This window comes from Stegodyphus dumicola, chromosome 3, assembly GCF_044657685.1.
Source record: "Stegodyphus dumicola isolate Sdum_Otavi_A_Nest chromosome 3, ASM4465768v1".
In the NCBI taxonomy this organism is placed as follows: domain Eukaryota; kingdom Metazoa; phylum Arthropoda; class Arachnida; order Araneae; family Eresidae; genus Stegodyphus; species Stegodyphus dumicola.
In genome coordinates, this window is record NC_140770.1 from 246,316,731 (window position 1) to 246,329,882 (window position 13,152).

General features: G+C 30.3%; 1 protein-coding gene across 2 annotated transcripts in view; it reads right to left on the reverse strand.

The window, feature by feature from the left end:
* Window positions 1–959: 959 nt before the first annotated feature.
* Zw (glucose-6-phosphate 1-dehydrogenase Zw) overlaps window positions 960–13,152 on the reverse strand; it is a 107,243-nt gene continuing 95,050 nt past the window's right edge. For both annotated transcript variants that reach the window (XM_085814014.1, XM_035369504.2), the window contains exons 7-11: window positions 12,852–12,945; window positions 12,532–12,748; window positions 7,980–8,185; window positions 3,246–3,415; window positions 960–1,202 (exon numbers count right to left, since the gene is read on the reverse strand). In XM_085814014.1, the coding sequence (XP_085670140.1) occupies window positions 1,112–1,202; window positions 3,246–3,415; window positions 7,980–8,185; window positions 12,532–12,748; window positions 12,852–12,945 (778 nt within the window). In that variant the 3' untranslated portion in view covers window positions 960–1,111. The remainder of the gene's footprint in view (window positions 1,203–3,245; window positions 3,416–7,979; window positions 8,186–12,531; window positions 12,749–12,851; window positions 12,946–13,152) is intronic.

Sequence of the window (13,152 nt, forward strand, 5' to 3'; positions counted from 1 at the left end):
AAAATATCTGAGTACCTTTCCTCCCTGTTAATTTAAATAGTGTATTAAGGGTTAGTAATGAATACTAAAAATTTCCATGTACAGAATTATTTGTAATTCAATGAAACATTTTAAAAATTCAAATCAAACTATGCAACAATATCTAATTTTATTCAACTAAAATAGAGGTAATTCCCCCCACCCAAATACTTATTATATCTTCCTAACTGATAAAACAGGGATATCAACTAGGAGATTGGGATTTGTGCATATATATAAAGAAAAGTTGGCTGGTCCATAGTTGATTAAAAACAGTGATGAACACTTGTTAGATGAGTTACCTGGTTTATACCAGAGACCACTGCTGAAAGCAGTATCAAAACTATCTGAAACCAATAACTTGGTAAAAAGTTGCAAACTATTGGAGATGTACTTCAATCAAAATTTTTCACAAAGATGAAGGCACAGGACAAGGGGATGAAGTATTAATGTTAGCTCAGTTTTCAGATTCAATTTCATAAGATTTTTTATTATGGGCATTTGAAAAAGAATTATCTGTTAATTCCCATGATTTTTTGTAAATTTTATCACATATCACTTTTGCAAGATGGTCACAATATATTGAAATATGTACAAGATTATTGCATAGCTGAAGCATAAGTAAAGGTGCTCATCAAAGATTTGTGAAATAATGTAAAAAATGAAGTTAATAATAATAAAAAAATATTTTATTGAACTATTTCAGTTCAATAATATCTTATATTAGTTGTTGCAGTTAATTTTTTTTTATTGATTTAAAAAATATTTCACAACTGTAACAAAATTTCTAGTTACAGTTGGTTTTTTAATATATAACTTAACATGAAGTTTTAAGAACATAAAATATAATAAAAGGATTCTTATATTTCATTTAGTTACTGTTTTTGGAGAATTTAATTAAGCAAAATCCAGGACATTAATAATTATAACAGAAGCAAAAGTACTATTCAAAATATTTTATAACAATTGAATAAATACATTACAACATAACTAAGTTAAGTAATTGTTAAAACTTGTTGGATACAAAAGCAGTAAACATACATTTTATATAAAAAGCGTTTTTTACAGACACAAGATATTCCAAAAAGTTCTTCTACATATGGGATGGTTTGACCCATTTATATGTTCCTGAGAAACTGAAGCCAAATCTCTGAGTTAATTCATCTGCTTCTTTTGGTCCTCGGCTGGAAAAAATACAAAATGTCATAAATAAAATCATGTACCAAACAGAATTCTAATGAATGATTGAAAATCATGCTGTTTTCCTGGATTATTTAAAAAAGATTACTTGTATCATAATTGCCAACCTTGAAATACAAAAAAACTACGAATTTCCAGCAAATCTTTGCACTATACAATGCCACCATTTCAAAAGAATCCACACTGACTTCAGTTTGCTTTATAATGTGTAATGCACAATTCATACTATTCAACTATTTATAATATGATTCCGATGTAAAAATATATTTTTATTCAATTAGTTGCTCTAAATTTTATGTTCTTTAGCTAATTTCATTATGTAATTTTCTTACATTTTTATACTGAGAAACTCCAGTGAACCATGAAAGTTGGAGGATCTCCTGCCAAAATTCCACCAATCGTTCTTGTGGAAATGAAATCCTTTTATTTAATAAAAATTTACATTCTGACTCGCTTTGTTTCCGAGTTTCATGTAAAGGCTTTCAAGGATTTATATTACTTTGTTGAGCCCTCACATTTTACTGGAAGCTCTACTATCTAGAACAGTATGAGTGCAAACTTTTCAGAGGTATTCATTCCAATCTATTATTGCTTCATCAGCCACATTCAGCTAAACATATCATGTCTATTAATATGCATTTGTTTTGTTGGTAAGATCCCATAACTTTGAAAATAATCCACTGCTTGCTGTTCTGTAGAAGGCAAGTTCAGAATTTTAATCTCCCCTGCCCCGAAGTAAGAAAAATACAGCAGTAATAGTTAATTTATATCATTATTCAAAAAAGAACATGACTTATAGAGAATCAATTGAGGTTATATCAAATGAAAGTTGAAATGTTTAAAGAATATTGTAAGGTCACACTTATTCATTATTGGTGCTAAATTGCACTACTTGGCAGAAGTTTCACAGTCAATAGGATAATAAGTAAGCACCCTTGATTAAACACTGATTGAATCTTCATATAAAGTTCTAAAATGTCTAAAGTAGATTAAAACAATTCAGGGGAAAAAAATTAATAAGAAACATTATGTTGAAAATCACTAGGTATGGGGGAATGAAATTTGGACAATTAATATTTATTAATTATATTTAATTAATAAATTTATTGCTGGGAAAACTATCTTTGGAAAAGGCTAAAAAAATTTAAAACATGGAGATGTTTGCAACTATGTTATATATTTGAAATTTTACATTTAGATAAAATACTGTTTTTATATTAAGCTATTCAAAAGAATTGAAAGTGGAAAGAAAAATAAATAATAATCTTTTACTAAAAAAGCATTTATTTATAAATTTAAATTTCTGGTACTCATATTTTTGTGCAAGAAATACTAAAAATACATCTGCACTCCACAAAATTATTGTTATGCATTTTTTTTTATCTCAGGCAATATATAATCAATTAATATCTTTAAAAACATATATATTGTAATTTAAAAGGGTATACTAAACAAATTCATCAAAAGCATTTTATAATAAATGAGAAATTTAATATATAACAATTTTCCCAGGAGATTGGGTTTTCTCAATATCCTGTTAAGCAGAAGTGCATTTAACTTAACAAGCATTTAAAATTATATGACATATTTGCATATTTTTTCCAGCAGGAAAACATTCTACAATTTGCACATATTAAAACTGAAGCTCAGCACTTTGTTGCAAAAGAGAAATAATTTCTTGATCTAACAGTTAAAAAGTTTTACATCATTTTTGTAAATCTTTAAGATACAGAACAATTACATATAGGACATGCAAATTGATTTTGAATATTTATATGCATATAAAAGACACTAGAACTTTATTATGAATTTAGTTTTATAATTAAAAGTTTTAAAGTTTTATAGTTAGAGTTCATTTTTATAGTTAAAGCATGCTGCAGTTTTAATTATAAAAATGCATACTGTCTTTTCATTCAAAATATGAAAATAGCTTCTTCTTATATTAGAAACTTAATAAAGAGAAATTTTGTTTATTAAATATTATATATTAAATCACAAAAAATTCAAGGGCGGAAAAAAACACTAACCTTCCATATTTGTATAATGATGGTTTAACTTTTTCTTTTTCAATCCTATGAAGTAAAGGTGTAAAGATTCTCCAAGCTTCAGCTAGTTCATCACTTCGAACAAAATGTATTTGACTGCCACAGAATACATCAAGTATAAGGCGCTCATATGCATCAGGCATGATTAAATCCTGCAAGATTATATAAAAAAAAATTATTGCATTCTAATGCATTAGCAGAAAAAGATTTGAAGGATAAATGTTGATGCATCATAGCTTTTCAGTTAAAAAAGAAAAAAGCAATGATATGCAATTGTTTTTGATATAAGAGATTAGTCTCACTTTGATCACAATTTTAAAGCATGTAATAGTATTGTTGGGAAATTTTTCACCTTTTCGATAACATAATTAAAAAATCCTCTTAAGAGTAAAAAAAAGTTCCTTTGTTTAATTTCTTTTCTGCATACTCCACATAGGAAACTGCAATATATGGCAGCATCAGAACTGTTTAGCGTCTTCTGATGAGGCTTTACCTTGAATGTTTTGCTCCATGAGAAATTTCAACAATATGTAAAGGTGCAGAATCTTCATAAAATGTTCTACTCCATTTCAGGCATTATCTGATCCAATTATACTTCAGAAATTGTCCTACTACATTCTGAATCTTGTTGAGTTCCTGGTTGTACAAAATAAGATCTCCCCTCCCATTCACAGAAATATTCATACAAACCATAGCACCTTTAGGATGAACAATTGTATTTGATTGAGTCTTGGTTGTTTTGGTCATGTAATGGAATCTTGATTTCCACTTTGAATCTGATGGACAGATTTAAGTCGCCACTGCCATGAAGTTATATAATTTGTTTTTCCTCTCAAATTATTTGATTATGGCAAAGTAGTACATTGAAGCTATCTCCCTAAGAGGGAAGATGACTTCATGAAAGATTTTCCATGGAAAACTGGCTTATATTCATGTTACACATGAGAAAAATCATGAAAATGTCCACAGTCAACTTCACCAGAATTAGAATCTAGATTGAACTACCAGTATTCAGTTAACTTATTAGCTCGGCCCATATCGTTTTTCAGAGAACCATGTTCTCTCTCCCTTAGACACAGAAGATCTTTTCTTTGATGTATCGCATGTTCAGGAATACCACATGCAAGTTTGATAGTTTTAATCGGAAAAATCGAGGTGCGCGGTTTACGCAAAACAAAACAAAAAAAATATATATATATAGGCCAGGTAAACGCAAGTTGGTCGGCATAAATTATTTCTTTTCGAAGCTACAATATCCCCAGAAAATATAATATTATATGATGTTACTGTACCCTCTAAAATAATAAATCCTGCCCAGGGATTTGTAGAGGATATACCGGTACTTTCAACCAAACTGTTATTCTCTTAATGGTTTTTGCCAAACTTGGCTTCTTAGTCATTACATTGGCAGCAGCATTGAAAGAAAATGTACACGAAATGGATGGCCACAGGAAATGACACTGACTGGTCGCATAAAAAATCCCAAAATAACTTAAATCTGTGGATAGTTCAACGCTACCTGGGATGAAATTTCACAAGAACTTGTTAAGAGCTTCAAAAAGTGCGAAATATCAAATAACACGAACGGAACTGAGGATTAAGCAGTGTGGGATGATGAGAAAGAAGAGAATACCAGCAGTTCGGAAACTATCAGTGATGGCAGCAGTGCAGAAGGCGAGGAAGACTGACAATCTACATTGTGTTTCCAGATTAAAAAGGTGAGAGGAAGTGCCATGGTGTGGTAAGTTATCTGCCTTTGTTAGATTACCGGTAGATTTTAAAACATTACTTGTGACTTTTAAATCCATATTTAGTGCAATGATTGTTGCCGACTGAAGCTATTGTTTAATGAATAAAATTTTATATAACATACTTAGATTAGCAGTTTTTTCTTTCTGCCATAGAATTAAGTTCTCTGCTTACCGATTTATTCATTCCCATTGAAAAGTTACTGAATATGTGTTTCTAAGTACTTAAGCAGGAGCTGCAAAAGGTGCAGGTGGTAGCTCAGATTTCTTTCCCGATAACCATCAATCAGTATCATATTTCTTTGTTTCTTTATGTTCGTAACAAAGAGAAATTTTTTCCCTGTAAATTAAGCTTTCAGTGGGCTTGATGAAAATATGTGCACCATATTCGTGAACATTTTTTCTTTTTTGGTGCAATGAAATAATTGGGTGTGCATCTTATTTGGTGGTGCATGGTATTCGTGAACATACGGTGTATTTGACAGCTTATAAATTGCTGACTTTTATTTAGGACTTAAGCCACACTTGCTTATATTAGAGAATCTGAATTTCATGTAATTTTTCAGAGCCAATGTATTTTAAAAGTTTGCTTCCACTATTTCTTATTTTTAGGATGTACATCACTTTTCTTTTATCTGATCACAAATGTGATGTATATGAAATCAGTGTGGAAATTCAACTCGAGGGTATAAAATGGTGTCATTAAAATAGAAAACTTTAATTATTGTACTAATACAATGAACTATTATTCCACTGACAATATGTAAGCATGGCTCGATACTGAACTAGACAACATTGGACATGGGAAAAGGAAGAATCATACAGCAGAAATGCAGCATCTATTGGACAGGATCCTAGTCTACTTATGATTACTTGGAGACAAAAGAGGAAAGTTTTGATGTATTCTGTGAAGAGAATGAGCACCTACAGGCATAATAAAACAAAGACATCATATTGCATTGCAATAATGAATTGTGTTGTAACTTCTACAGCATCAGCCCAATGATGGAGAACAGTGAACCATCAGGTGATATCTGAAAGAAATGTTCATCAATAATTTCTTATTGAAGACTTGTAGTTAGGTGACCATTTTTGTAGCTTTCATTAATCTCCCCCCTCAGTGTTCATTGCTGCAATGATATACAGAACAAAGATACTGAAATCATGAATAAGAGCAAAGCATCTTCTGCAAGGTCTAGATACAATTTGTGGACATGGTCATACTTTTGTAGATTAGTGAGTGAAAGTGATTATGATGTTAATGATAGATATAAACATCATAGTATAAATGCTATCACATTTCATTTATGCTGTTATCTTCTGTGAACCGCAGACACTATGAATAGTCAGCATTTTATTTGTGAGGTGTTGGAACCAAAAGTCTTACAATTATTTTGGCTATGATGCATGATGATACTACTGCCCAAGTTGCATGGATTATTCAATGTTTCTTCTGTGACCAATGAGCATCAAGTCTTCAGCAGGCTGTACGATTGCCAGATTTATCTTTCATGTACCACATGCAGCTGATGTGTGTCCTATTGGCGAAATCAGATTGGCCTGTATGTCATCATGTATAATTACACTTGATGAGATATGAATATATTTTCAATCTGCATAGAATGACATTCTGTAGATAACCATCCAAAATCAATTATAAATGCTAAAGAGGGAGACGTGAAATATTAAATTTAGCATGCTCCTTCTGAGACAGAATTTCAATCATTTATATCTCACATTCAAATCAATACATATCTTTGTTGACTCACGTTTTTTTTTTTTTTTTGGTGCAGCAGTTCCTCTCAGAAACATTTAATTCTTAAACATGTGCAAAGAGGAAAGGTTTACAAATTGTGAATTTTCTCATTAAGAACATATTGAAGAAATATGTTTCATTATAAATTAAATTTTCAGGTGGCTTTGTGCATCAACTAAAGCCAAGTGAGATATCACATGCATATGTTGATTATTTTGTTATAGTAACTGTCATGATAGAACCAGAAACTTTACAGTTCCTCGATTTTTTCTCTTACCTTTTTTGGCCTAATGAAACACTTTGCTGTTGTTTGCATTTGAGTAAAAATGTCATTTTCAAAAATTGAAAAGTATTTATGGTAAGATTTAAAAAAAATATTTTTTATAAAATAAACACCTACCATACTGATACTTGAGAGAAAAATATATATCAGTCATGACTCATTTTATGAAATCACTACTGCTAGGTGTATGGTGACTTGCTAACAATAAATTAATTTTGATTCATTATAGCTTTATTGCTTGCAAAAAATGAATTCCACATTTTACACTCTGTCATACACATGATCTTATTTTTCATTCACAAGTCGCTAACAGTAAAGCCTATTGTGTGAAAAGTATAACATGCTGTAGAAAACTATTCTCAGTAATTTCGTTTTCCGAAACACTGAAATATAAAATGTAAAAAATTATGATTAATTTATACATAACTATAAAAATCTGACACATAGAAAAATTGTACAGTAAAAAAATTACAGTTAAAAGGACTATAAAAGCAAAGAGCAATAATGGGACAGAAAATCCGAAAGGATCATCCTAAAAATGTTTATGCAATTTGTATTTAAATGTCATGAAATATACATATACAGCTGAAATTTTTTCAGTATTCACCATTTTTTCCCTTCTAATGAAAGCTGTTGCTTATTAAAAGTAAATTACATTTAACTACTAAAAAGTAAATAAAAATAGTGAAGAACAGAAGTATTTACATTGACAACAAATTTACTTATCTAATTATTCAGAAAAAAATGAAATATTAAAGCATTTCTACAATCCTCAGCAAACAGTTACACAGCTTTTGTCAGCCCTTAATTTATTTCATGCCTTATGTACTTATAGAACTATCTGTAATCATACACCTTTGAGGTGAATCTTTCAAGTTCTTCCTTTAAGTTCAATCTCTCAAAAAGAATTGCAGCAAGTTTTTACTTACTTTGTACCTGCTGTTATAAGTAAGATCTAATTCAGTTTCCTCTAGATCAAATGACATTCCAGGCTTCTTGTTCATCATTTTAACATATACAGCCTCCCCAGGTTGTACCCTGATAACCAATTCATTTCTTTTACACTGTTGATGAAATATATCACCTGGAACATCCTGGAACTGAATACGCACTTCAGCTTTTCTTTCATTTAAAGCTAGAATTGAATTTTTAATGAAATGTATGAGTTTTAATGTATTTATTCATATTTTAGTCACACACAAAATACATTTTTCCACAAAAAAGTAATTTTTGTTACTCCTTTCTAAAATTTAGTTTCAAGGCATTATTTTCATTAACATGAATGAATCTTTAATTAATATAATGTTCTTTCAAATCAAATAATATAGATGCACATGTCTATTTATAACTACATATATGGTGAATTAGAAAAATAGCCAAATAAAATATTTAATCAAATAAAAATGTTCAAATGTAAATGCAAAAATGTTCATTGACATTATAAACTAATTATGCACACTGACAAATACTGCTTTGAAAATTAAATATACCCAATAAGGAGTCAGGTGAATAAGACCACCAACTAGTATCATCCCTTCAATTAGAATTTTCATTTTTACAGAAATAAATTGAATAATTTTTCCCAAATGGAAAAAAAAAAAAAAAAAAAAAAAAAAAAAAAAAACATTACGATCCATACATCTTTAGAAATCTGCCATGAAAACATTTTTTTCAAGGCAGTGTGTGTTAGTACTGGGATGCTTCCATACAATAAATTATTTAACATAACATACCTGAAGTATTATTTCCCAGGACTTTCAAGTATGTTCTCAGTAGGTTTTGACAAAATTACTTAGAAAAGAATTAACCCTTAATTTGGCATGAATTTATTCCAACTGATTAAATATAAATATATTATATGTGGATCTAAAAAGTGTAGCAGTATTAATATACCTTGATTAATAACAGCAGAACATTATCAATTTTCTTGCTCATTTTGACCAAAGCCTGCATAATACGTAGTGTATAAATAGTGTAAAAAGTAATTAGATTTTTCAAAGCAGGTTACATGAAAAATGTAGAATGCGTTCACCGTGATTCCAAAGCAACATTCATATAATTCAAAATCCAAATGGTGTTAACCTTGTTATAATGCACAGATCTACCAACAACTCCTCATATTGAATCTTATTCATATTAATATATTTAGTGATATTTTATTTTGAAAAAAAAATTATTTATGCAAAATATCTTTAGAAGAATAATACAAATGCTAAAGCACTGTAAAATTTATACAAAAAGCAATGTTTAACCATTTGTAAATAAATTTTCAATAAATTTATTTACAAATGATTCATTATTAAAATGTTCAACCATAAAGTATTGGTATCAGATATGTAGAATAAACAATAGTTATCAGATTAAATTTTTATTATGTTCTGAATTTGCAAAATATAAAAATACAATAGAGGAAAATATGAATCTTCTTACTTTTACATCTTTCACAGAGGAAAGAGCTGTATTAATTAAAAATGCATATTTCCTTTGAAATTTAAAAAAATGTCATCCTGAAGAAAATTTAGATTGTGATACATTATCATGTATTCAATGTGTCTAATGTCAATATTTTGAATTTTGAATGTTAGGAAATTGCACGAATGTTTGTGAAAATGGCAACACCATGAAGGAATTATGCAAACTGAACCAAACTTACAGAAGTGTAAAATGAGGTAAGATATGCAAATAATTAGAATTACAAAACGATTACTCATGCACGGAATGAGAACCCGCCGCTTGTTCCATGTATATAAGAGACTGTAAAGTTTTGTTGAAATCTGTTTATCATCCTCTGTCTATGGGGAATGTTTAATTAGTGGTTAATATGACTCATCAACAGAGAAGGGTGCCATAGAAACAACTACTGGAATTCAAACATGGTTACATTGTCAGTATTCGAGAGGGTGGTCTTTCGTATCGAGGAATCGCCGCCTGCAAGCAATATAATGCCACAACAGTGATGTGTGCTTGGAAAAAATGGACAGAGAAGAACCAAACAAGGCAAAATCCTGGCAGTGGGTGACATGTAATAACACAACAGCATGGTACAATGGACACTTCATATGCTCTGATGGGTCTTACAACATCCTCTTAGTTAGCACAATGTTGGAACATGGCTACAGGTGTTGTATTGTCTAGATCTATGGTTTGCCACCAACTGCTGCAGCACGAACCGCATGCAAAGGTTCTTCCATGTAGGATTCCTCTATCTCTGAATCACAGATGACTCTAACTTCAATGGGCAAGGTAACAAAGTGTGTGGCATGCCCTGCAGCAAAAAGTGTTTTCTCTCATGAATCATGCTACAATGTGTACAAAGATGGAAGAATACGCATCAGGTATTATATAGGGGAATGCCTGCTCCCACAATGTATTATCCAGTGTCATACTACACTAACACCTGGCATCACGATGTGGGGAGCTGTTGGGTATAATTGTCAATCCCATCTAGTACAGATTACAGGCAACCTTAACAGTGATCAACATAAGGGAAGTTGTGGAGCTAGAAGTCCTCCCCATTCTGGGCACAGTATTTCAGCAGGATAATGCCTGTGCTCATGTTTCTGAGACTTCTTTAGGGCAGAATAGGATTCGCTTCTTCCATGGCCTACTTATTCCTCAGCTATGTCACCCACTGAGCATGTCTGGAATTTCAATGGTTAGTGACTCACTCATACAGCTAGTGGGACACACACTAAGACTGAGCTTTGGCACCAGACTGAAGCCATATGGAATACATCCCCCAGAATTACATTCAGAACCTGGATGATTCAATGCCACGATATGTACAAGCTCTCATTGGTCAGGATGGCGGACACACAAAATATTGATTTTCAACATTCATTTTGTTTTTTGTCTTATAAATTTGATCGTGTATTTGTACCACTATCAGTAAATATGTGGATGAAATTTCATTCATTTGCAACATTTGCATATATTACGAACATTAGTGTATAAATTAGGACAAAATAAATAAAAAATTGCTGTTAATACAAATTTTATTTTACAGTGCCTTCCACCTTTTTTTTTTTTTTTTTTTTTTGACTCCCTTAAAACATTTTTAATGAATAAATTAATTATGTTCTTCCAGATTAAAATAAAATTAAAAAAATAACACAATAGAAAATGTCTCTGGTGAAATCATGATTTAATTCAAAGATTTGTAATTAAAAGCCTTATGCTACCACATGGCTCACTGAAGGAAAGTTTAAATAAAATGAATATTGTTTAGGAATTTATGGGCCATTTTCGCACTTATTTTGAAAAGGGTGCTCTCTATCTCCATTTGTATATTTACTCTAGAGTACTCTATAATTATTTAGAATGTGGAAGAAACCAGTAAAACAATGGTCATGTATAAAAATAAAAGTGAAAAACAGAAATGTTTGAGCCGAGTTTAATTACAATAATTTAAATGAAAAAAAAAATCTGAAAGCTTTCAGATTTTATATTATGCCCAAAGAGGTGTTTTTCTAATGTTTTGTGTTTTACCTTTATTTATTAAATATGATGTTCTTGCCGCCTTAACCATTAAATTCACTTCAACAACAATATCACAAAATATATAAAAAAGTATATCTTTAGAATTTCAATACACAGTCTTGTGCTGGAGATAAAGTTTTTCGTACAGTGTTGCCACTGCTCGCTTTTAAATCGTCGAATTTCTTAAAAACTCATAAATGCTTTAAAAATATGAAATAGATAATAAAACAAATTCCAAATTTGGGCCTCCAGATGCCCATATTCTGGTAGAGATGTATGTTACTCAAAATTTGATGGCTCTAGGAACCATTGTTTTATCAATTGTTGCAGAAACATACATTTGTGCAGATTCTTCATTATTTAATCTCTTTAAATATAATACAGGGCTCTAATATTTGGTGGCTACAATTTAAAAAGTGATTCGCCGTTTATAGGGAATCGATGCAACATGCCAAAATGAAATGAATAGCCCTTCTGGGCAATTTGCCCCTTTGGGCTAAAAATAGATTCAACTTAGCTACATTGTTGACAAATAAGTTCTGGATAAACTGCATCTATAATAGGTAGAGAAGATCATAATTTTTAATTAGAATTACAGCATAGTGACTAAAATAGGTTAAAAGCTGAAAACCAATATGAAGATTTGTCACTTGTTTATCAAAAAAATGCAATACATTTTAAACAAAAAATCCATTATTAACACAAGAAATATTATGCCAACAATTCAAAATTTGAATATAATTAACATTTATGTTTCAAAATAATTATGATGTTATTTTAGAAACTGAACCAAAAGATTAAGCTTTAGGAAAATATGAATTTATTTTTTGCCTCTCGAATGTTCTAAATTTCATTTCCAATTTTTAATATGTTTGGAAAACTTTGTCTAAAAAAACAAATATGTATCTATGAAAAAATGCAATACTGAGAAATACATTTGCATTAATATGTATTTAATGAAAAATGCAAATTATCATCCAGTAAATAAACAATGCAGCTTACCTTTGCCACAGCGTAAGAAAAAAGGTACACCATCCCATCTCTCATTGTTGATAAAACAAGTAGCCATAGCATAGGTTGGAGTGACAGAATCATTAGGAACAGTGGGATCATCTAAATAACCTTCTTTACCTTCACCATCAAGCTCAGGATTTCCAATATACTGACCTAAGACAACATTGTCGAGCTTAATTTCTTCCATAGAGCGCAAGACTTTAACCTATGATGAGAAAATTCAGAATGCAGATTAATATTTTTATTACTTAAATTGTAAAAGTATTTACATTTTTAAAAATCAAATAATAATCGATAGCAAGTCTTACCTTCTCATCTCTAATATCTTCAGCTGAAGTAGTTACAGGTTTCTCCATAGCAACAAGGCACAAAATTTGCAATAGATGGTTTTGCATAACGTCCCTATTCAAAATAAAAACATAAGAATAAAATTTAAAAAATTTACAGACTATATCAAATGGCAGACATTTTCTTTTAAAATAATATAGGATTATGCAAATAGGCTAATTGCTTCAAAGTTGTTTAATAGAATGGATTGCTTTAGATATTACTATGATGAATCGATGGATGTACTATAATAAATATGAGAAATTCTCAAAGATAAAATGA